Genomic DNA, 23,269 nt, shown 5'->3' with positions numbered 1-23,269 from the left:
TGTTAGCATTTAATTCATTTAGAATCACTTATCTTGAAAGGGTTTTATTTTGCTTAAATATAAAGTCATACTTATTAATAGTAATAAAAAATTTATTAAATAGAAATTAAGTTAAGAGCGAAGGAAATTAGTCCTATAAAAAAATAATATAAGTAGGATAGGTAAAAAAATGGCTGACATATTAAGCAGGAAATCTGATAATTCCAGAGCATCATAGCAATCTTAAAAGATTTTAGATGAAGTTTCATATAAAAGCGGAACAAAGTGAGTTTATTATTTCTAGCAATTGGTATTTGATTATCATGTAATATAATAGAATATATAGTCTATAAGGTCTTCTCACAGATGAAACAGTCAACAGTGTTTGGGGATCATTTGGTATTTAATATCTATTTCAACTAATTCTAATTACTAAATAATTAAAAAGGTTTATATATTTCCAAGCAATTGAGGAGTGGTCGATCTGTTAAAATTCCTCACTTTGGTGTATTTACTTTTACTAATCCTGATGTAACTTTACCAGTAATAATAGAAATTTTTATCAAAATGCATTGATTCGATGCTTTTTTAGATTACATAAACATTTTTAAAATAATTTTGATAAAAAAAGGGTGTAACTAATCCAGATATCAGAGATAAGTAATTAAGAGAACCTGTCTTTATTGTTTAAAAGGATTTTTTAAACGGCATTCCTATACAAAGCGGTATTCAGACTGATTAAGGTGTGCGTCCAATTAATCTGCAAGGTTTATGCGGAAATATACAAATGATATAGGTAAATTTGTTAGAAATATCTGAATCTGCTAATTGCTCTAAAGAAAATGTAAGATTGTCATTAGAAAGAGTATTCAGATAGATATCTTTAGCTGCTAAAAAGGTAGAACTAACAAACTATTTAACATATTTCAAATTTTAGAATACCCTTTAAAAAAATTAAAAAACTTATTTTTTACTGATCAAAATATTTAATTTTTTTTAATGTAAAAATATCAACAAAGGATGGATTTGTATAAATGATCATACCAGCAATAGGAACTTTTTAATATAAAAAAGGCTTAGTCAATGTTACTTTCTACGAAAGCCTCAAAAGAGAATGCAAGGTAAATAATAGAAAAATTGATTATAAATTAAAAAATAATATTTAGCAATATAAAAAAATAAAAATTTAATTAGGGTATAGTTAAAAGACCACTAGATGAATAAATATAAAAGAGATAAAGATATCTTACTGCAGATAAACTTAAATAATTAGATCAAGAATCTAATCAATATAATAGCATATAATCTCAAACTATTGATGGAAGTGCAATAGATTGGTTAGGAAAAAATTATGACTTTAAGCTCACCGAATAAGTTAAATAGTAAAAATCTCTGAATGAAAGGAGCAAAATACCTTCCTAAAAATCTTAAAGTATTTCTTTTACTAATGAATCTTAAATACTATTGAACGGACAGTAGCCTTTAAAAAAAATGTAAAACTGGATGCTTTAGACCAATCTCACTCCTTTGCAAATATTTGATACAATAGCTGTTAAAAGAGCCAAATATCCTAATTTTATTTCCAGAGATGAGCAAGGAGAAGTTATCAAGTTAAACAAAGATGAATTTATAAGTTTTTTGCAGAAGATAGGATGTCCTATTCCAGTTGCAGAACTTGAATTCATCTTTATGAAGCTAGATAAGTAAAATAATGGTTATGTAGATTACACAATTTTCAAGCAGGAAATTACAGGCAGAGATGATTCTATAGGTAGATATATTTTTTTAAATAATTATTTTAGTAAGCATTTTTAATAAAATTTATAGTTTCCATTCAAAGAAGTTTAAAAGATTTATGGATAAAACTTAAGCTTAATTTTTAGAAAAAGAATTTAAAAGATTTGCTGATTGACCCAACTAAAAAACTCTAAAAAGAAGATATATAGTCTTTTCTTTTATCTATGGAGCCTGCCATCAAGAAGCAAGATTTTCCTAAAATCATTTTTCTATTATTAAATGGATAACCCTTCATTGAGTCATCTAAATTAGCAACTATTTTGAGTAATACCTTTGATGATTTACACTCAGATTTGAACTGGGTCCAGTAAACAAAAAGAAAAATTCAATAATATTTGCAATTAAAAAAAGAAGGAATTTCTTATCTCATACAAGAATTTACAGTAAATAAACCAATAATTTCTATTAAAAATTATAATTAAATCAAAAAAATAATAATTATCTTATAAATAATTTAAACTTTTTGTGAATAAACAAAGTTAATTTATTAACTAGCTGCATTTATTTATTTATTTATTTATTTAAATTAATTTATTATTCTAAAGTAATAAGATCCAAAGAAAAGTGGAGAGGTAGATGCTTCTGCTTTTAAATTAGTTTTAAAGAAGTGCAAAATAGATTTAAACTAAACAGACTTAAATAGATTATTTAAATATGAATCATCAAATGGACTTCTAAATTATAACGATTTTATGAAATCTATAGAAGTGTCAACAACATTTTTCCCTCCATTCAACTCTAAAGATTCTTAAAATTTGCAAAAATTGGCTAGATCGATTAATTCTTACATAGAGTAAACAAACAAATAATTAAATATATAAATCATATATTTATACATTTGATTTATTCTAACATATAGGTAGAATTCTCTAAATCACTTTAGCTTTGTAAAGAACCTATATTAAAAAGAAAACATAGTTAATGAAGATACATCTAAAATTAAAGTTTCTTTATTTGCAAGATTAGTTTTTAAGGTAAATATATCATATTTGATAATTTCTTTAATTTAATTTTATTTAAATACATAAAAGTATGTCAATCCAGATATAAAGCCTCATATTATAGATTATCTTTCAGAAATTATAGATATTGATAAAGATGGTTTCATAGATAAGTTTGATCTGGAAACTTTTATTTAGAGATATAAAAACTTTAGTTTAAACTAACAGTAACAACCATAAATAATCTAAATGTAAGTTTTTTTTTCACAATCCTATTTTATTAATAAGCAAACAACAAGAAAACATTTTAAAAATTTAAAGCTGATTAAATATTTTTAATAGAATTATTATTTAAAGTTCAACAAAAAGAAAATATTTAAATAATAATTATCAATTTATAAACGAAAATATTAAATTTGATTTAATAAAAATAGAGGAGGATTAGAAGTAGATTAGAATTTGTTAGAAGGTATTGAAACAGAGAACCTTCCTGAATCTTTAAAAATAAAAAAAAAAGAAGAATCTAACTTTGGAGTTCACTACGATGATTACGATGAAAATGATTAAAATGATGGTTCTTAGTTTAATGGTAATCCTTAAAGAAAAATAAAATTAACAGAAAAGCAAATTGATAATTTGAACGGAATAATTAGAAAAGCTCTACATGACAAAAAGATCTCAAATTATGATGCTTTCAATATCCTAGACTCAAACCAAGATGGATTTATTATTCTTTCAGAAATGAGCAATTTAGATAAAATAATTAAGCTCAATTAGTCATAAAAGGAAGGATATTTTTGCTATATGGATAATTTAAATACTGGTATGATAGACTATTAAAGATTTTTAGAAGTCATTAATAAGCCAATCAACTTTAAACAAGTAAGAAATTAATAATATGCTTTTTTGATTTAATTTTTTTATTCCGATTAAAAGGAAATAAAAGAAGATAACTGGGACTGGCAATTTGAAATGCTAGAAAAAATGAGAAAATGGTATAAAACTTAAAGTAAATGATTAAAAATAATTAAAATATTCTTTTAAAAATTATTTCCTAAATTAATAAATAAAAAACAGATTTAGACTATATGGAAGCATTTAAAATTGCTGATATTGATTTTGATGGTCAAATAGGAAAAAAAGATTTGCATTCTTTTTTGTCTGATATTTTGCACATTCCTCAAGATATTATTACAGAAACAAGACTTGATCGTTTATATAAGTTAATAGATCAACATAAAAGAGATTCTATTTAGTTTGGAGATTTTAAGAAAGTTATCGAAGATTCATTTGATATAAATACTTTCAAGGATAGAAGTTACTTTAAGAATGGGTCTAACTTAGTATAAAGTGCAAGTGAGTCCAAATTATCCAAAATCAGATATCCTTCTACTAGTACTGCTTCTTATAGAAAGTAAATATTTGATGAAATAAATTCTCAGTCTGCCAAATCTGTAAAGTTAGAGAATAATTAGAAACTAAAATCTTCTTACTCTTCTTCTGTTTTCTAAAGTTCCAAACTTAATCAAACTATAAATGAATTGAGTTAAGGATTCCAAAAATCAAAGCAAAACTCAATTTAGAGTATTTTTGAATGGAAAATAAATGCTAAACACTAAATAGGTTTGTTTGTCTCCAAGTTTTATCCCGATATAAGGACTAGTTTTGAAATAGTGTCAGGTCACTAAAATAGACTCCTTTATACCAAATTTAAAGTAAACAAAAGATTATTATGATTTTATATTAAATATTTTATTAAAGTAATGGATAGATGAAAACAGAGTATTAAAAGGTTTTAATCTTACTGAGAAGCTCCTTTAGCAGCTTTTCTCAGACTTTGATCCCCATAAAAAAGGATATCTATCAGAGCATGACTGGGTAAGCTAACTAAAAAATTACGATTCAACTGAAATGATGATTAAGGAAATATCAGAGGGGATCGAAACTCAATTTAGTGATGCTAAGGAAGCTTTCCAAACTTTTTCTGAATCTGGAAAAGACATTAATTTCAAAGTATTACTTTTTTTCCCATACTTTATGAAATTCATTTTAAATATTTTCTATCAAGTAATTTTGTCTTTAAGTGTTTGCCCAACAACCTAAGAGATTTAAAGAAGAAGACTTGATTAAAGCTTGGAACAGGGTAGCTGGGTCTATTGGACATACTATCAATTTCAATGATTTCAAAGAAGTTTTTTTCAAAAATCACAATAGCTTTTAAAAAGTTTAAAAAGAGTAAATTAGCTTATTAAATATATAAAATAAATCTTTTTAATTAATAAAAAATAAAGAGGAAATGTGTTTATTTCACCTTATTCGAGCAGCCAGAATAAAAATAAATTTAACTCTACTTTATCTCTTATATCTTATGATAATGCCCAGAATTCTACTCTAAGTGTTATTGAAAGAATGAAAAAGCTAGTAAAATCATCTGACAAAGTGTTAGAAAATCTCTTTGAAGAGTATGATAAATCCAATAGTGGATTTATTACCAATCTCGAATTCAGAAACGTAATGAAGAAACTAAATATTGGTCTTTCTATATTTGATATCGATAGCGTTTTAAATATTTGTGAGTCAAAAAGTGGTGCTCTCATAAACTGGAGAGAGTTTTGTCACAAAATTAAATAAACGTAATTATATATATTAATTTAATAAAATTTAAATTTAAAAATGCAATAAAATTAATTCTAGAGACTCTGATTTAAGACTAGTTAGTAGGGCAAGGGCAAGACTAGAGAAAATTCGTAAACACATTTACCAATACCTTTTATCTCCAAAAGATGCTTTCAGATAGGTAAAATATTATTTAGACTTATCAAAAAAAAAAATGGAAAAAAATTTTTTTTTAATTATTTAATTTAATAACAGTACAACGAAAACAGATCAGGAAAAATGACTTTTGATGAATTCAAGGCTTTGATAATACAGCTTGGATAATTATCATAAAGTGAGTTACCTTCTTTACCTATAATTAAGGATATATTTGAATTCATAGATATAAGAAGAGATGGAGTAATAGATATTCATGAGTGGATGGAAACCTTTAGAAAAATTGAAGTAAAATTGATTATAATTTTTATTTAAGTTAATAATTTTATAAAATATTTTAATAGGTTGATTAATCTCCTCTATAAAATCTTAAGAAAAATAACAGTAACTAGATTTATAAGTCACTAAAAATTCCTAAAGTTATCGATTTATCCAAAGGAAACTAAATATTTTCTAACCCTAATAATGGCCAATTTGATGTTTAATTATTTAGTTGGGAGTGCTCATAATAATTTGATTTAGTCTTAGCCGTTATAGGAAAGAACAGAAAATTGTTATTAGATAAATTTAAGAATGAGCACAAGTTAGGATGTATTACTTATGAAAAGGCAAAGAACATAATTGGTCAAGTTCTAGAATAGTCAAATATAAGACTATCTGATAAAAATTTTAGCTGTCTTATTAAATTTGCAGAGAAAAATGGCGAATTAGATTACAGGTTCCTTATGGAAGTGTTCAAGTAACGTCAAGAATAACTTCAATATTACCCCATAAAATGAAAATCTTATACTAACATAGTATGTATATCTATCTTGTTCTAAAATAGTTAAAATCTTCATATTATATATTTTTATTTTCATTATATTTTTCATAAGTAAAAATTTAAAAGAAAAAAAAATATTTCGATTGAAACATTTAATTTTATTTTATTTCCAAAATTTTCTTTTAAAATAAATATTTTAATTGCACTTAAAAAATTGAATATCTATCTATCATATATTCTCATTAAAATCAAATTTAAAAAAAATTACTAACCTCCTATTAGCCTTTTTCCATTAACTAGCATCAATTTAAAAAATTGATTTGTTATGTTCCTTACGTCTCTGATTTAAAATGATTTTATAAAATCAATTTTTAGTTTATAACTTAATTATATTGATATTAATTTATTAGTAAATAAAGTATATCCTAAAATAGGGTATTATAAAATATTATTTAAAATATCAAAATTACATGCAAATCAAACTTATTTTTATTTATTTATTTATTTATTTATTTTATGGGATTATTGGATACTTGTTTTTTTATCTGATACTAAGATACGCGAATTTGTATGTATGCATTTATTTATTGTATTTGCTTATATAAATAAAAATAGAATACATTTATGTTAGTATGCAGATCTATATGTATGTGTGTGTATTTATGTATTTATGCATTAAATAAATAATTTTTCTTGAAAAATGAATATGAAAAAATATAATGGAGTTAGATTCTAAATAATACAATAAATAAACATTATAATTTTATTAAGAAGAAGAGAATTGAAAGATTATTTCAAATAGTCGATTTTTAAGGATTATCTTATCATTATCAAGAAGAAGAGAAAAGTATCTCAACTCAAAAAAATTAGTAAGAATTACAAATAAAATACTAAAAAAAAAAATCTAGGTTAGGGATGTTAAAGAGAATCATTACCAACATAGTTAAGTTGAATGGTCAAAGACCTTGCTTACTTATGAATAATTTAAAGGGTTCTAATTGTTTAGTTTAGAATGTCGCTTTTAATTTCAGTCAACGTGGAAGAGATTACACTCCTTCCAACAAAAAGTATTTATAACCATGGGAATTGGAGAGAAAGGAATACGTCGAACTCTCCCTTGCCATACAATCTGCTTATTCTTGCAAGATGCTTAGTGAAATTTTGAAGGATAATTTATACATGCTCACCGATTATTAGCTTTCTTTTGCCATGTTCCATTTATGGAACCACGAAATTCCCATTGATAATTACTTTTACAATGTCATTTCACCTATTTTGAAAGAATACATCACAAGATTTGATAGAGAATGCAATAAGTCCCTTGCAGAAATTGCCACATTCTTAGGACGTATGAATGTATAAGATGATGCTCTTTGGAAAGTTATTGAAACCAAGTTAGTCCAAGAACGTTTATATCGCTATATTCCTCTTAATGATTTAATTGATCTTGCTCATGGTATGGCTACTGCAAATAGAGGATCTCAAGAATTCTACAATATTGTTGAAAATGTTATTATTAAGCATCGTCTTAGATTAATCCCTGATAAAATTGCTGTTGCTAAGGATTGCTTCACTGCACGTAAAATCGGCTCTCCTCTTCTATACTAAGTACTTGAAAATCCTCAAGCTGAAGCTCATGAATTAGCTGGATTAAAGGAACATGAGTAATTGAAGATTTCTGGTTGATTGGAAAACAAAGCAAAATAAAATAAATAAATCATCTCCCAAAATCATTCACATTGAAACAAATCAATAATATTATTTTAAAGTGAAGAGATAAATTAACCAAAATAATCTTCATGCAAAACTTACAGAATAAACTCAATCAACTTAGTCAGTTAATTACTTACTTTGTTATTTATTCATACATACATACATTCATCTATTCTATTTATTATTTGCATTTGTTTTATGCTTATTACATAGCTGATATATGATTAAAGGGGAGATTAGACAGACTGTGTCCTTCCATTCATTAAACTATCATTTCCATATCTATCATTATATTTCATTCGATTATATTAAATATTGCACCAAGTATTTATTTTAAAGTTTATTAAATAAAACATATTTTTCTAAAAATAACTTTGATAAAATCTTGTATAAAATACTAAGGTCATTCATTCTAGCTCTATTCTTAACACCAAACATTTAAAAAAAATCATTCTTTAAAAAATAATTTATTTATCCCTTAAAAACATAATTTAAAATGCATGTACAAAATTTGTAATTAATATTATTAAAGAAGTTGAAATATTTTCTTAAGATATTTATTTACTAGCAGTTTGATAAAACAATAAAAATATTAATTTAAAATGAATTAAATAGTAAATAAAACAAAAAAATAAATGAGATTTTGTTAGTTTTTTGATAATAATAATAAATTAATTCAACTACTAATTATAAATAAAACTACAAATATATACCAAAACTATAATAATATTTAAAAGAAAGTGTTAATGATAGCAATTTAATTTATATATCTTTATATAGAGCGTTTAAAATATAATATTCTATTCTTTTTAAACCATCAAAATTTACATATCTACGATAGATAGTTGTTGCAATAGATAGAAATGTAGGAGAATTAGACAAAAGAGGTAAGTAGGTATGTATGTATGTATTTATTTAGATAGATATGTAGGTATTTGTTTTTGGTTTGCATGATATGAATGATTTTGTAGGTAGGTAGGTAGATAGATAGGTAAGTAGGAAAGAAAAAGGAAAGAAAGAAACCTTCAAAAGGTAGTAAAAAATAAATAATAAAATACAAGTTTTGTAAAAACTTTCAAAATGTTTTATTTAGCTTTTCATAGTATAATAAAAAGAGTCATTACAGCTCTTTTATAATTGATTGAGTGTAAGGTTCTCATAAGTTAAAAGACTAAAAGATTTTAATAAGATCCTATTCATTTTTCATATCCACAGAATTTACAGCTTTTTTGGCATGTTGATTGTTCTACATAGCAGACTTATTACTTACAGAAGCGTTTTTAGGTGAATCTTATGGTTAAATATTTAAGTTTATCTTAAGGTTTTAAGAATAAGAAGAAATATTCTCTTGATTATGTCTTTTAGAGGGATTAGATTGTAAAAATTCCTAGCAATCACCATTTGAGCTGTCTATTTGTTTTTAAGATTTTAAATTACTATTGTTTTCATTTAAGACTCTACTATCTTCTTCATTTTCTTAAGAGTCAGATAACTCATTTGAAAATTGTTCAAATTCTATTTATTCTTTGTTGTTAGCTTGATTCATTTAATTTTTAAGCTGTTTTTGAATTGATCTTTAGTTTGAAATGACAATTTGTTTTAGACTTTGAAACAGCTTATCTTTGTAGGTTATATCTTTTTGCCTAATTTATTAATGAATAATAAACATCAAAATAAGTATATTAATCTAATTTAATATTTACCATTAATTAAAAAACTTTATTCTGCCCTATTCGTTTTTAGTATTTTGTATAAGCTGATTCTAATTAAATAAATATCAAATAAATTATAGTTAGAAATGCTTTTATCAAATAATATTTACCATAAAATCTAAAATTTCACTATCCATAGTGCTCCCAAATAGTTAATAGTTCAATTTAATGTTATTGCCGTTGTGTTCATCAAAAATAAGAACTTAAGGTTTTTAATCATTTTTATTGTATGGACCTATAAATACAATTAAATTAAAATTTTAAAGCAATTAAATCTGATATAAAGTAATTTTTTACTAATGATAATTCCAACGTATTCCTTTATATTAAGCATATCTTTATATGCCTTATGATTATCAACGTCAATTTTTGAAGGTTAACAGCTAAACTTAGGATGAGAATGGTACCAACCTACTGTTTTAAGATTCTTAGACTCAAAATATTGCTTTACTTCAGCCCTAATCAATTTATTAATTTAATGTATTCAATTAATATGTTTTTTTATCATTTATCATCAATTACTGGTCAACAGGATCCATTTCTACATTGTGGTAATCATCTTCAGTTTTTATTTTTTTGCATGGTTTGCATTCTTAGATGGTTATTTCTACATTTATTTTAAGATTTTGTCAGTTTTAAAAGAGAATAACTTAATTTACCTTGAGTAGTTTCATCGTAAACTCCTCCTACCAATCCTATAATTTCAGTTTCAAATAAGTGAGAGTGGATGTTTAGCACTATTAAAGACTGGAGAGACATCTTTATTTTATATGGAGGATTCTTACAAGTTTTTGTTTAGACAAAAGAATGACCAGACAATTTTCTATTATTAAAAAATAAATAAGGTAAGTAAGAAAAGACATAATAATAATAATAAATTTTACTATGATGAATATTTGTAGTCTATTTTAGGTTTTTATCTTAAAATCTTTCTTGTGGTAGTTTCTTCTTGTATGGGTTTACTATCTTAATTGCTTGCTTTAGAGTTTGGACTGTGTTGGGCTTGTCTTTCTACTGCTGCAGAATTTTAAGATGGTATACTACTCAATTTACTCTCTTCTTTTAGGGTTTAAATAATTTCTTCTCTCTATTAAAAAGGAGTATTCTCTTTTTTAAGTTTCTCATTTGTAACACTCAAAGTCTCTTCTATCTCCATTTTTTCATTCTCTGCACTTTTATGCTGTTTATTTTCAGAACTCTATTTTTATTAAGAGTTCTAGTTAGAAGTGTCTTAAAAAGACTCGCTTTAAACTGTTTATGTTTGTGGATTTTAACTATGAGACTGAACATCAATTGCATTTAATGTTTTTTAATTTTATTATGTTTGTTTGCCTTCTAAATTCATTTATTCACTGTTTTTTTAATTAGTTTTAGGCTCTTATTATTTTTAGATTTAAATATGTTAAGTGTTTTCTTTTTAATTCAACTCTTTATGTTCGGATTAATACTATGGTTTAGCATTTACATTTTTTGATTATTAATTTTGATTGTTTTATTCTTGGTGAACCTATTATGTGGTTTTTTATTTTTCTATTAAAATTTATTATTTTTGTTATTATAGTTGTTATTGTTATTATTATTATTGTTGTTGTTGTTATTGTTGTTGTAGTTAAGCTCTTTAGTTATTTTGTGAGTCAGTTTATTATATTTATAGTTTTTAGATGTGTTAATCTTTAGTGTTTTACATTTAATTAGATTATTGAAGAAGAGTGTTTGGTTATGTAGTTACATTTGTTTGTATTTTCATTGCAGCCTAGTTTTTGTTTTACTATTACCTCTGTTACTACTATTATTATAGCTATTATTATAAAATAAGTTACGAATACTATTGTTGTTGTAGTTGTTAAAATTAGGATGATTACTTCTAGCTTTATTGCTACTGCTGTAAATGTTACTGCTGAGCCTACGTTTACTACTAACTTTAATGTTAATATTATTATCTTTATTAAGAGAAAGGGTCATTTATAAGAGTTCTAATCTATGGAATTTTGTTGAAATCAATTTCTTATCTTTATCCTCCTACCTACTACTCTTCAGGCATAGAAATTGGAGTGAGATCATCGAAAAAGTTTTCCTCATCAAAATCCCTTCTTTCTTGATCAATGCCAAGCTCATCTTCAAATTCTTCTTAGTTTTAGTATAATTATTGTTAATTTTATTGAAACTCCTATTATTCTTGGTTTGATTAGTTTTAAAGAGAATTTTCTTCTTCCATAAATTAGTTCTCCTATTAGTTAACAAGAGACTCCTTTTCATGAAATACTTGCTCTTATTAATCTTCTTCCCCTTAGCCCTTTTGAGCTTCTTCTAAATTTTAATTTTCTTAGGGAATAAAATTCTGTGCTTTATTTTATGGTTCCTCTTCTAAGCTATTTTGTTCTTGTGTGCTATGATGCTCTTATACGTCGATCTTTTATTAGAACTCTTATTCAGCAATCTTAGTAGCTTCTTTTACATCTTCTTATTGTTATTCTTCTTCTTCTATTTGTTTTTCTTCTATTAATTCTTTATTTAATTTAAAAATTTTTAATAAACTGTAAAATATTACCTTCTTTATTTTGCTAGTTATCATTAATTTCATTTTCTTTAGTTGTTTCTTAAACTGTTTCCTAGTTTACTTCGATTTAAATTTCTATTTATTATGCTTTTTAATCAACTTATTCTTGCTCTTGCTCTTTTTACTCGAGTTTTTCTTTTTACTCTTCAATTTCCTATTCTTCTTTCAATTCACTCTACTTGTCTTCATTCTTATCAATTTTATTAATTTACTCAGAATCTACTTCAACTTCGTTTTCTTCTTATTTTTCTTCTACTTTCTCAAGATTTTCTTCATTTATTTAAACTGCTTAAGTTTCAATTTAAGTTTAAGGATTTTCTACATCAATAGAATTAACAGGTCTAGAGTCTTCTTCATCTTTGATATCTTCATTATTCTGTTAATCATTTTTATTTTAGATTTATTCAGAATTATTTTAAGTTAAGTCTTTATCAGTATCTTCAATAGTGGTTTCCTTTATTTCAACTTATTTTGTATCATTATCTTCTAATTATTACTATTACTACTAATCTACTTGCTCCTCTCTAACTTCTTACTCTATTTCCATTTTATTATCATCAGTAGTATGTTCGTTTTATGGTTGCTCCTTTAAATCTACATCAGTTAAAGTTTAATCTTTCTAAATATCTTCTTTAAAGACTTCTTCATTTTTATGAGTTTCTTCTAATAATGGATCTTCCTTTTTATTTTCTTCTGTTTGCTACTGAGCAGTCTGATTTAAATCAGATTTTTATAATTACTTTTATACATTTTCTTCTTCTTCTTCAATTACTTATTACTATTCCTATTTTTCTTCTTCTTCTTCCTCCTCCTACTATTATTACTATTCAGATTCCTACTTATCTTATCCTTCATGTTATTTATTTAGGTCTTCATTTTATTATTCAGTTTCATGTTTATGTAATTATAATTACTCCTCTTAGCATTCATGTTTATTTTCTTTATTTTAGCTATTTTCGTTTTCTATTTCTATTTTTTATTACTCTTAAATTTAAATATTTTATTTTTATTCTGCCTCTTCAGTAGGATTTATTTCCTTGGGAGTTTCTTTCTTAGTTTCAGTTTGAGTAACTATTTCCTCTTCTTATATCTTTTCTTAACTTTTTTATAAATTTTCTTAATTTTCATTGATTTGTTAAGCTTCTTTTTTATCTTGTCCTTCTGGATTAATTTTTTCTTCACTTTCTGGTTAAATTTCTTGTTAAACTTCTAATTTATCAGAAGATTCTTTTTGGAAAATTTGATCTTTTTATTAGAAATATTAAATTTAAAAAATTATTTTTTTAATTAAAATTTATTTGTTACCTTTGGAGCTTTGTTAGTTGTTATTATCGTTAAATGGTAAATTAGCAGATTTTGATTGTTAGCTGTGAATTTCTAACTTTGTTTATTCTTCATTTATATTACCTAAGGAGCGAGTTCCATTTTTATCATTTTCTGATTATTCGTTATCAGGATGAACCTTAGATATTTCTTACATAAAAATGTCTAATAAATTCATTCCTGTATCAACAGGATTTTCTACCACTTTTTGCTTTTTACTGCCTTTTTATTTTTTGCTTGCGTTGCTAGCACTTTCTGGTTTTGAAGATTCTTCCTCTGCCTCCAAATTTTTTTTAGGTTTTCTTCCCTTTTTTGTACCACTTTTTTATTTTTCTTCAGTCTAATTTTGCTTTTTATCAAGAATTGCAGGAGTATTTGCATAATTTGAAGTTTAAAGTTCATCTTTAGGTATCAAATTAGCTTAAGATACTTAAAACTGTATACTTTCTTGTGTAGCAACCTATTGTATCTCCTATTCTTATTAACCTTTATTCTTCTTTTTGTATAATTTTTTAGCTAATAACTCATTTTCTCCTTCAACTACTTTTTAATTAGGAATAATTTGTTGTTATACTTCAATAGGCTAAACAATTTCATTTATATTTTCCTACTAAATTTCATTCTTTTTTAGCTTTTTTTCTTTTAAATCTTTTTTCTTTAAAGGAATTTCTTTTTCTTTAGCAAGCTTTTTAGATTTATTTTATTTAGCGTTCTCTTCTTCAGCCACATACGTTTAGTCAACTTCTATTTAACTATTTAACTTATTTCCTTTTTTAATTTTGGATATTTTTTCACTTTCATTGCTTTCATCAACAATACTTGCTTTTGCATCCTTTTTATTATTTACATAGATGTTCTAATTTTAAATATCCTCATACATTTTCTAATCTTTTGCTAATTCCTATCTCTCAAGTTATAAACTTTGGAGTAAACTTATTTTTTCTTCTTCAGCTCTTTGCTTTCTTTCTTAAAGTTCATTGATATCTTAGGCTAACTTTTCTTTTTCTTTTTCTAATTCTTCAATGTTTTAACCTTTATTTACTCTATGTGAGTTATAATCATAATCCTCATATTATTTAGATTTAACAGGTCTTCTACTGCTTTTTCTAATTTCTTAAATACTTTCTTCATCTTCCTTGTCATCATCATCACTATCATCTTCTTCATCGATATCTTCCTCATTTTCTTATTTCTATCCTTCTTCTTAGTTCTTTTTCTTTTTTAATTTTTTATCTGCCTCTTAATCTAACTCTGAATCTTTTTTCTTATTATCCTAGTTATCTTCTTTCTTTTTATTTTTTTTAATCAATAATGCTATATTTTTATCTGAGAAGGAAGTAGGTAAAACTTAAGTAGAAGCTATACCAATTTTATTAGATAAAACGCTTCTGTTGCTATCATTTTCATCATTTAAGAAATTACTCATGTAGTTATTGTGAAATTCGTTCAAATTTGTATTTTATTGTTCTTTTTTTAATTGCTCTATCTTTTTTTCAAGCATTTAAAGCTACAAACTCTTTTTATTTACTTTTTTTTCTACCTTTTCTTTTTCTTAATGCTTCTTTCTTTCTGATTGCTCTAATTTATCCAAAGCTTTCTTTCTAGCTTCAATATTTTTTAGTATTTACTTCAACTACTATTATTTTTATGTTTCTTGTTATTTTAGTAATTCTGATTTTTCTTTTTCAGTATAACCAACTTTTTATTCTTTATTTTTCTTTTTTAATGAAGCTTTTGTTGTCAAATTTTCTTCTTCTGACATTTAAGATTCTGCTTTAACTTTCTTCTTGAGTTTCTTATCTAATTAATTTTGTTTTTTTAAATCCTCCTTGTTTTTTAAAACCTATTTCTTTAGCTTTTCCTTTTATTTTAAGCTGAGTTTGTCTAATTTCTTGGTTTATAATGATTCTTGCTTGCTTTACTATTGTTTTAATTCTGATTTTTTCCCTATTTTAGATTCAGATGTTGGCTTTAATGCAGATTTCTTTTTTAAAACACCAGTTGGAAGCAAGTTTTACATTTTAACTTTTTTAACTTTTGTAATGCCAGCTGCATTCAAAATTTACCTTTTCTTATATACTTAATCAGATTCTTCGGGATTTGTTTACAATTAGTGTTTCTTTGATAACTTTGAAGTTTTTGTTTTAGCAATAGCCTTAGTCTTCTTAGGTTGCTTAAGTTAAGCTTCTTCTTCATCTTCCTAGTCATTATTTTCTAAGGAAACAAATTCTCCCTTCACTATTTTAAATTTTTGTTTGACATTTCTTTTTACTTTACGTTAGGCTATGCTTTCTATTTACTCATCATCTTCATCATTATCATCACTGTTATCATCTTCTTCATCTCCTCCCTTTTATTTATTGCTTTCATTTTCACTGTTATCAGATTCTTCCCCTTAAGAATTATTATCATCTTCATCTTCTTCTTCTTCATTAATATCATCATCACTTTCTCTTAATTGCTAATCAGTATCTTCAGAGTTAATTAATAAATGAAAAATTAAAATCATTTTATCTAATCCTAATTAATTTTTTACTTTTTTTGTCTTCCTTTTTTGCTCCTCTGTTACTTTTTTACAATTTTGAAGTACCCTTTAAATGAGTTAGCTTCTAATTTTCATCTGCTTCGATTTCCATCGAGTGATTATCTTCTTTATTATGTTATTTTCCCTTATTTGATTTATTTGCTATATTAATCGAAGGACTTCTATCTGATTTAACTTCTCTGGATAAAGGACTCTGTTTTCCATTTGATTTTAAAAGACTATTCATTTCATCATCATCATCTTCATCACTAATGAAAATAAAACAAAAGAGATTAAATATTATAAATTCAGTAGTTTTTTAATATAATCTGCTTCTATTCAAGATAAACAGTATGTTGATTGACATTAATATTCATTTATATATATATAAGGAGCAATGATTAGTAAGGTAAAGTTAGCTATTTTCCCCAAAAACAACGATTTATTAAATAAATATAAAATTTTGTACGAGCCAATCCTGTTCCTGCCACTTAGAGGAGTTTAGTTGAAAGCAGATTAGTGGTATTTTGCAGTTCTATGCTTTGAAGATTAGTTGCTTCCTTCTATTTTTCCTTCGTTCTCCTATTTAAATTTTGCTTCTAATGAATCGCTTAAATCAGATGAAACGTCACTAACAACTTCATCATCAAAATCATCTTAAGGCGACTTTAAGTGTTTTGCATTGGCCCCTGAATTATGTTTTTTTGAAGCTACTAATTATTTTTAATGAAAAATATTAATCAATTTTCGTCCCTAATCAATATGCTGCATGAGCCCTTTTTCATGAATGATTTAAATCTATTATTTTTAATTTTTTTTACTAGCAGAATCTTTGCGTCTTGGTGACTTGCTTTAAGCCTAAGACTATGCGCTTGCATTCTTTTTATTTTGCACCTCCTCCCTATAATTTAAAGAAAAATTTTCAATGATAGGTTTAGTCCTGTCTCAATATCTATCTAGCTATCTATCTTTAAAATATATGGGTGGAGCCTCATAAATTTTTGAGCAATTAAATTTGCTACAAACTAAACATTTATTCTAATAATTTACATTTCTTGGGCTTCTTTGATTTTTTTGAGATTATTCTATCTATTCTTCAGTCGTTCATCCCTCTTTCTATCCTCCTCTTGTTCTGATAGGAAATTATAAAAAATTAATTTTTATTAATTTCAATAATCATGCGAATAAAAATTAATTAATCAATTAAAAATAGAAAATGGACATTCATTTTCATTTTAATTGTAGTAAATTGAGAGCTTTTTAAATTAGTTTACTGCTAGTTTCTATCTATTTCTAGTCTTCTTTTTTAAATTCCTTTTACTAACTTTATTTTCCTCTTTTGGTGGTGCCTGCCATCTTTAAAAAAAAAAGTTAATTTCCTTTTATTCTTTCTTTATCTCTTTTTTATTACTTTTTTTTTTACAGAAAGATTGTATGTAAAATGCGATGAATTATTTACAACAAATTAATTATCAAGAAGAAGCAATTATCCTTATTTATTTTTCTTAATATTAAGATTGATTTATCTATATATATATTTCAAGTATACTCGATTAAAAACCTTTATACATAACATATATACATGCATACAATCAATCAAATTTTACATGATATGTATTACTTTCATGCTATTTTTATTATCAATCAATCAAAATAACTAATTAATTAATTAATATCATTCTAAACTAATCTATTAAAAAACCTTTCCTATTCTTGATTATCCTTGCTTGCTTGCATTTTTATGATTTTCTTTACTAAAATTTTCATATTCCATTTTTTACAATTTTTAAATGAAACCAATTCAATTCCGACTCCCTCCCTTTTATTTATTTTTTTTTCATTTGATTTTTTTACAAAAAATACTAAAATTATAAATAAATTAATAGATTATATTTTTTTTTAAATAAGCAAAAAATATTGATTGAAGACATTTATTTACTTTACAAATTTTACACAATTCATATAAAAAATTTAATTTAATATTTTTATTTGCAATTAATCTATTTTAAAAAAATAATAACTCTAATTGATTTTTGCTTATTTATTTTTTAATTTAAGTAATTAATTATTTAAATCAAATATATTTACTTTCCCACTAATCCCTTAGCAATCAAATTTTTAATTTTTCCTTTCGCGCTTTAGCTAAAAAAATTAAATTTGATCTTTTTAAATTTACATTGAAATATAATATATTTATTTTTAATTTATAAAATATTATTAAATGCTTGTGTACTTTAGACTTTTAATATAAAATAAGAAACATTTTTAAATATTTTATTTTATTTTAGAACAAAAATCCGTTAAATTTATCGCTTAAATTCGAATTAATAGTGTTATTTTTGATAAAACAAAGTGAGTTTTTAAATAAATTAATAATTTAAAGATAAATAATTTCAATAATTTATAGCAGGCTAACTTAATCTTACATAGAAAATTTAAATAGATCAAAAAGCACACACTTAAATAATTGGCATTATTTAAATAACTTAAATGATTTTTAAGAAAAATAAAATAAATAATCAAATCCAAAAAAATTTAATCCATTATTGTAAAATAATTTTTTTTAAATTATTATTTAAATTTTAAATTTAGTTTTAATATTTTTATTCTTTCAAATTATTAAAACACTTAGCACTTATTTACTAGATTAAAATTATAATGGTATAAATGTTAAATTTAAAAAAAAATAATGAAACAAATTATAAATAATTATGTGTCTAGACACTTTATTAAAAGATGAATTATTTAATAAAAATTTTTATTCAGTAAAATTTTTAAATTTAAAATAAAATAAAAATATTTTAAACTAAAATGTTTTTAATTTAGAAAAAAAAATTTTAATTATTTTAAATAAAATTTAATTTAATTATTTAAAATCTAATTTAATTATTTGAAATAAAATATAATTTAATTATTTGAAATAAAATATAACTTAATTATTTTTAAATATAAAATAGATATTTATTTTATTATAAAAATTGATAAAATAAAAAATACTAAATTAAATTTTTTATAATTTAATATTAACCAATAATTATAATTTTTAATAATTTTTTGAAATAATTTTACATTTTTTATTTTTAATCAAAGCTGAATAAAAAAATTGATATTATTCAAAAAACTCTAAAAAAAAATAATATTTATAATTATAATTATAAAATTTTAATATTGAAATATAAATAAATAATAATTTTTTTTATTTTTGTAAAATTTAATTATTAAAATAAATATTTTTAAATGAATAAACAAACAATAATTTTTAAAATTTAAATCTTAAATTTAATTTTTTACAATTCAAAAATGATTTTACGAATTTAAAACAGTTGAAATATTTTTATCTATTTATTGATCAGATTGTATTTTTTTCAATTCATTTAATTGTTTTATTGAAAATTTTAAGGTGATTATTGGTAGTGCTATTATTATTGCTACATATTGTTAAAGTTTTAATAGTTGTTTTAATTTTAGAAATTTTGGTCTTAATTATTTTATTAATTTTATTAGTAATCATTATTTTGATAATATTACTACTATTGCTAGGGAATTTGATTAAACTGCTATTAATTTTGATAGCCATATTATTGTTATTAGTTTTAGTAATTTGTAAATGGAGTTTATTGCTAGTATTAATAATTTTAAGAAGATTGCTATCCTTAATAATTTTGCTAATTCTAATAGTAGTTTTATTTCTAATAATTTGGATTATTATTTGGCCTATATTATTTATTTTATTAATAGTTGGGCTTCTAATAGTGAGGATTTTATCCACTTGGAATACTGAATTATTACTATTAATTATTTGGATTACCACCTTTAGGGAATTTATTTGGATTATATCCTGATGGAAGCTGCTGTATCTTGTTATTAGGATTATTTTTCAAGCTTTCAAACTCAGAAGGCTTTAAAAATATTCTTTTTAAAACACCATTTTCATTTTTCATGACCATAATTTTCTTATTCTTCTTTTATTTAATAGGATTTTGCTTTTCTTCATTTCTAACTTCTTCTTCTACATCTTCCAAATCTTATTTTCTCTCTTTGTTATTTCTTTTAGTTTTAGCTTTTGACTCCATTTCATCATCTGAATACTCTATTTCATTGTCATTTAGCACTTCTTCATCAAATCTATTTGAAGCATCGCATCCTTTTTATCTTAACAGGAATTCTAATTAGGCTTTCATTAACAACTTATTATAACCTTCAATCATATAAACTTTTTAACCTACTTATAATCTCTTCTAAGCTATCATTTCCTCAGTGTATTTGTCTATAATAACACAATAAAATGGATTTTTAATATTTCCAAATACATCATCTACATTTCCAATAATATTTTTTTATTCATTAAATATAATATTGTCGAGGTCAACAATGATTCTTTTTTCTGCTTCTCTCATTTCATTGTTAGTAGCAATAATGATCTTGTCATCTACTATAGTCATAATTTATCCAAGCTCTACCAAAACCTCGTTTCCTTTAAATTAAACTCCAAATCTTACAAGTCTTTCCATGTCTGATTCAAACTTTTCATACTTTTAAGGCTTTGCTTCATTTTTGGTTTTCATTTATTCACCTTTAGGATCAATTACAATATCCTCTTCTTCAAAAAAATCTTCATCATATTTTTTGGTATTCTTATTTTTATTTTTCTTCTTTTTATTAGCTTAATCATTTTCCATATTATTTTCTTCTTATTCAATTTAATTTTCTTATAAGTTGTCTTCATTTTAATTATCTTCTCCCTCACTTTCACTTGAACTCCATTCAGATTAGTCTGAATCCCTAAAGTAGTATGTTACCTATTTTTAGTTATCAGCTTACAGAGTTGTAGGATCCTGCTAATTTTCTATGTTTAGCTACTCTGAATTCTAAACAGTGATGGGTAAAATGTTAGATGTAGTATTTGTATTAACAAACTAAATATTCTAATTTTCTTAAGAGAATTACTATTATATATCTTCTTGATCCATTGCTAATTAACTACTTTATTGATTTAATAAGTTATTTTTATTTTTAACAATTATAAATTTTTAATTAAAATTTGTTTATTTGAAGAATAGTGAATATGAAGCAATATTTATTTTTAACCTTTATTTTAAGATTCTTTAATTCTACTTAATAAATAAGTACATAAATAATTTCTTATATAAAATCTGATCCAATCAATATTCAAAAAAGACTAATTTTTCACCCTATATTTTAAATTATTTTTTTTTTAAAGTATTCGAAAATGTTTTCAAAATAAAATATAAAACATAGACATAAATAAATAAATAAAAAATTAAATAAAAAAAACCAAAATATTTTATTTTAATTTGAAAATTTTGGATAATTAGAATTGTTTTTTCAGTGAAATTTAGCTTGTTTTTTGATTTGATTAATGTGTAGCAAAAATTACTGATAAGAATCTTTGACTAAATAAAAAATTTGTTTATTTTTGATAAAAAAATTAGTAGAAGATTTTGAAAATATAAAAAAATCAAAATATATAAAAATGAAAAAAGAATTCATAGAAATCAAGATTAAAGGAAAAATCTAAGCAGTAGAACACATTCTATACAATTATGATAGGTTTTATCATGAAAAAAAAAAATTAAAAGTTCCTCTACCGTTTTTCTATGATTAATTTGCTAGCGATAAAGTGCTTGATAATATTTTAATTTACATGGATAATGATCATACTAACTTTTTTAATTCTATTATTTCAGTAGGATATCTTAAAAATGATTTACAATATTTTTAAAACACTGCATTTTCAAATAATGTAATGAATAAATTTCTAGTTTCTTCTGAAAATCGTTAATTTACTGAATTTTTCTAAATCTATAATGAATCTAACAAAGAAGAATTAAGCGGGTTTAACATTAATTGTGCCATGATAGAATATAATTATATTCAACAAAAAGCAGCATTTGAAAAGAAATTAAAAGGGAATTCTTAGCCAACAACAAGCTCCTATCCTAATTAGTTAAATAAAAATAGTAAACTTGTTTGAATTTTACAAAATAATAAAAACATATTTTTAATACTTCAGTAAAAGAATAGTGTGATTCATTAAGAGAAGAGCTTTCAGTTATCTGTGATAAAATAAATATTATGAATATGAGAATGTAAAGTGATTTGTAATAGAGAAAATAAGAATCTAATTAATATAAACAGAGGAAAAAAAGGCTTTAAGCGCAACTTAAATAAGAAGATGAACTGAATAAAAAATTAGTAAGAATGATTCATGAGTAAATATTTTAGTTAATTAAATAGACTTTCATTTAATTTACTTGTTAGATTAACAGCTTAAAAAAAAGTACTTGAACAGTAGAAATAAAATCTACTTAAAAATTTTAGTGAAGAATTATAGAAAGAAGTGCAGAAAAAGCTCAAAGACTATTAAGATATGTTAAGAGCAAAAGTAAATAATTTTTTTAAGTTATTTTATAAAGATTAATTTACTGTAAACAGCACAAAGATGAAATTTTAAAATTGGAATAAACCTACAACTTTGATCTTGCCAAAAGAAAAAAGATAACTCAAGATATATCTGAGCTCAAAAATGAAAATTAAAGTATGAAGTAGTCTGTAGAAAGTTCAAAAAAAATTATAAACGATATTCTTATCAAATAGAGAGATAAATTAACAGAAATATAGGAAGTAAAAAAGAAAATTAATGATCTTGATTAGTAGTATCAATTGTTGTGTTCTTAAAGTGATTAGTAAAATGATATTTTAAATTGCAAGCTTTGTTAAGAGAGGCCTGCCTAAATTATTTTCCGTCCTTGTGGACATTTAATATATTGTGAGAGCTGTTGGATAGATTATTTGACAGAAGAAAGAGACCCTTATGTGAACCAAGCTAAGTACATGTGCTTAGCTTGCAGAGAGTTTAGGAATGTATGCAGAATAGAAGGATTTAGTGAATTAAAAGAATAATGAGAATGAGATTCACTTAATGAAATTTTTTTTTAAATTACTATTTTTAAAGAAATTTATAAAATGGTGTTGCTTATTTTAGACATAGTAATCTTAAATAAATATATTTACAAAGTTATAAAATCTTAATTTAAATTTATATTTATTATAACATTAATATAATTCATCCAAAAATTTAGAAAATTTAAAGCTTTTACTGTTTGTGTTATGCTGTGTGAGGTATTTGTAAATTTATTTTTTAGATATTCTTATTTAAGTTTAATT

The 23,269-nt window shown here is 23.6% G+C and overlaps 5 protein-coding genes across 5 annotated transcripts; 2 read left to right on the top strand and 3 right to left on the bottom strand. All coding sequences in view use genetic code 6, as the record gives it.

The window, feature by feature from the left end:
• Positions 1-169: 169 nt before the first annotated feature.
• On the top strand, positions 170-6,268 carry TTHERM_00637390 (EF hand protein; the record flags this gene model as incomplete). Its single annotated transcript, XM_001032400.2, has 19 exons — positions 170-264; positions 317-378; positions 428-522; positions 611-877; positions 999-1,100; positions 1,174-1,750; positions 1,807-2,159; positions 2,322-2,569; positions 2,636-2,750; positions 2,808-2,968; positions 3,152-3,599; positions 3,654-3,726; positions 3,795-4,432; positions 4,479-4,730; positions 4,786-4,952; positions 5,009-5,350; positions 5,412-5,514; positions 5,589-5,777; positions 5,834-6,268. 19 exons carry the CDS (start codon positions 170-172, stop codon positions 6,266-6,268), a joined length of 4,722 nt encoding a protein of 1,573 aa, XP_001032400.2.
• Positions 6,269-7,518: 1,250 nt separating this feature from the next.
• Positions 7,519-7,986, bottom strand: TTHERM_000637389 (hypothetical protein; the record flags this gene model as incomplete). The annotated part of the gene is made up of 1 exon (XM_012799046.1): positions 7,519-7,986. One exon carries the CDS (start codon positions 7,984-7,986, stop codon positions 7,519-7,521), a length of 468 nt encoding a protein of 155 aa, XP_012654500.1.
• A 1,135-nt stretch (positions 7,987-9,121) lies between these two features.
• TTHERM_00637370 (Mov34/MPN/PAD-1 family protein) lies at positions 9,122-17,437 on the bottom strand (the record flags this gene model as incomplete). Its single annotated transcript, XM_001032398.2, has 14 exons — positions 9,122-9,608; positions 9,669-9,727; positions 9,788-9,912; positions 9,975-10,135; positions 10,200-10,284; positions 10,337-10,500; positions 10,562-12,182; positions 12,226-13,479; positions 13,540-16,029; positions 16,094-16,350; positions 16,551-16,794; positions 16,903-16,982; positions 17,132-17,213; positions 17,356-17,437. 14 exons carry the CDS (start codon positions 17,435-17,437, stop codon positions 9,122-9,124), a joined length of 7,191 nt encoding a protein of 2,396 aa, XP_001032398.2.
• A 2,009-nt stretch (positions 17,438-19,446) lies between these two features.
• TTHERM_00637360 (Gar1/NAF1 RNA-binding region protein) lies at positions 19,447-21,051 on the bottom strand (the record flags this gene model as incomplete). Its single annotated transcript, XM_001032397.1, has 1 exon — positions 19,447-21,051. One exon carries the CDS (start codon positions 21,049-21,051, stop codon positions 19,447-19,449), a length of 1,605 nt encoding a protein of 534 aa, XP_001032397.1.
• A 524-nt stretch (positions 21,052-21,575) lies between these two features.
• TTHERM_00637350 (zinc finger, C3HC4 type (RING finger) protein) lies at positions 21,576-23,008 on the top strand (the record flags this gene model as incomplete). Its single annotated transcript, XM_001032396.3, has 4 exons — positions 21,576-22,062; positions 22,116-22,314; positions 22,364-22,487; positions 22,538-23,008. The coding sequence occupies 4 exons, from the start codon at positions 21,576-21,578 to the stop codon at positions 23,006-23,008; spliced, it is 1,281 nt and encodes a 426-aa protein (XP_001032396.2).
• Between the last annotated feature and the right edge of the window lie 261 nt (positions 23,009-23,269).

The sequence above is a fragment of the Tetrahymena thermophila genome, assembly GCF_000189635.1.
Source record: "Tetrahymena thermophila SB210 genomic scaffold scf_8254528, whole genome shotgun sequence".
Taxonomy (NCBI): Eukaryota; Ciliophora; class Oligohymenophorea; order Hymenostomatida; family Tetrahymenidae; genus Tetrahymena; species Tetrahymena thermophila.
The sequence above is the reverse complement of the archived record's forward strand: the minus strand, read 5'-3'. Positions and strand labels throughout refer to the sequence as shown.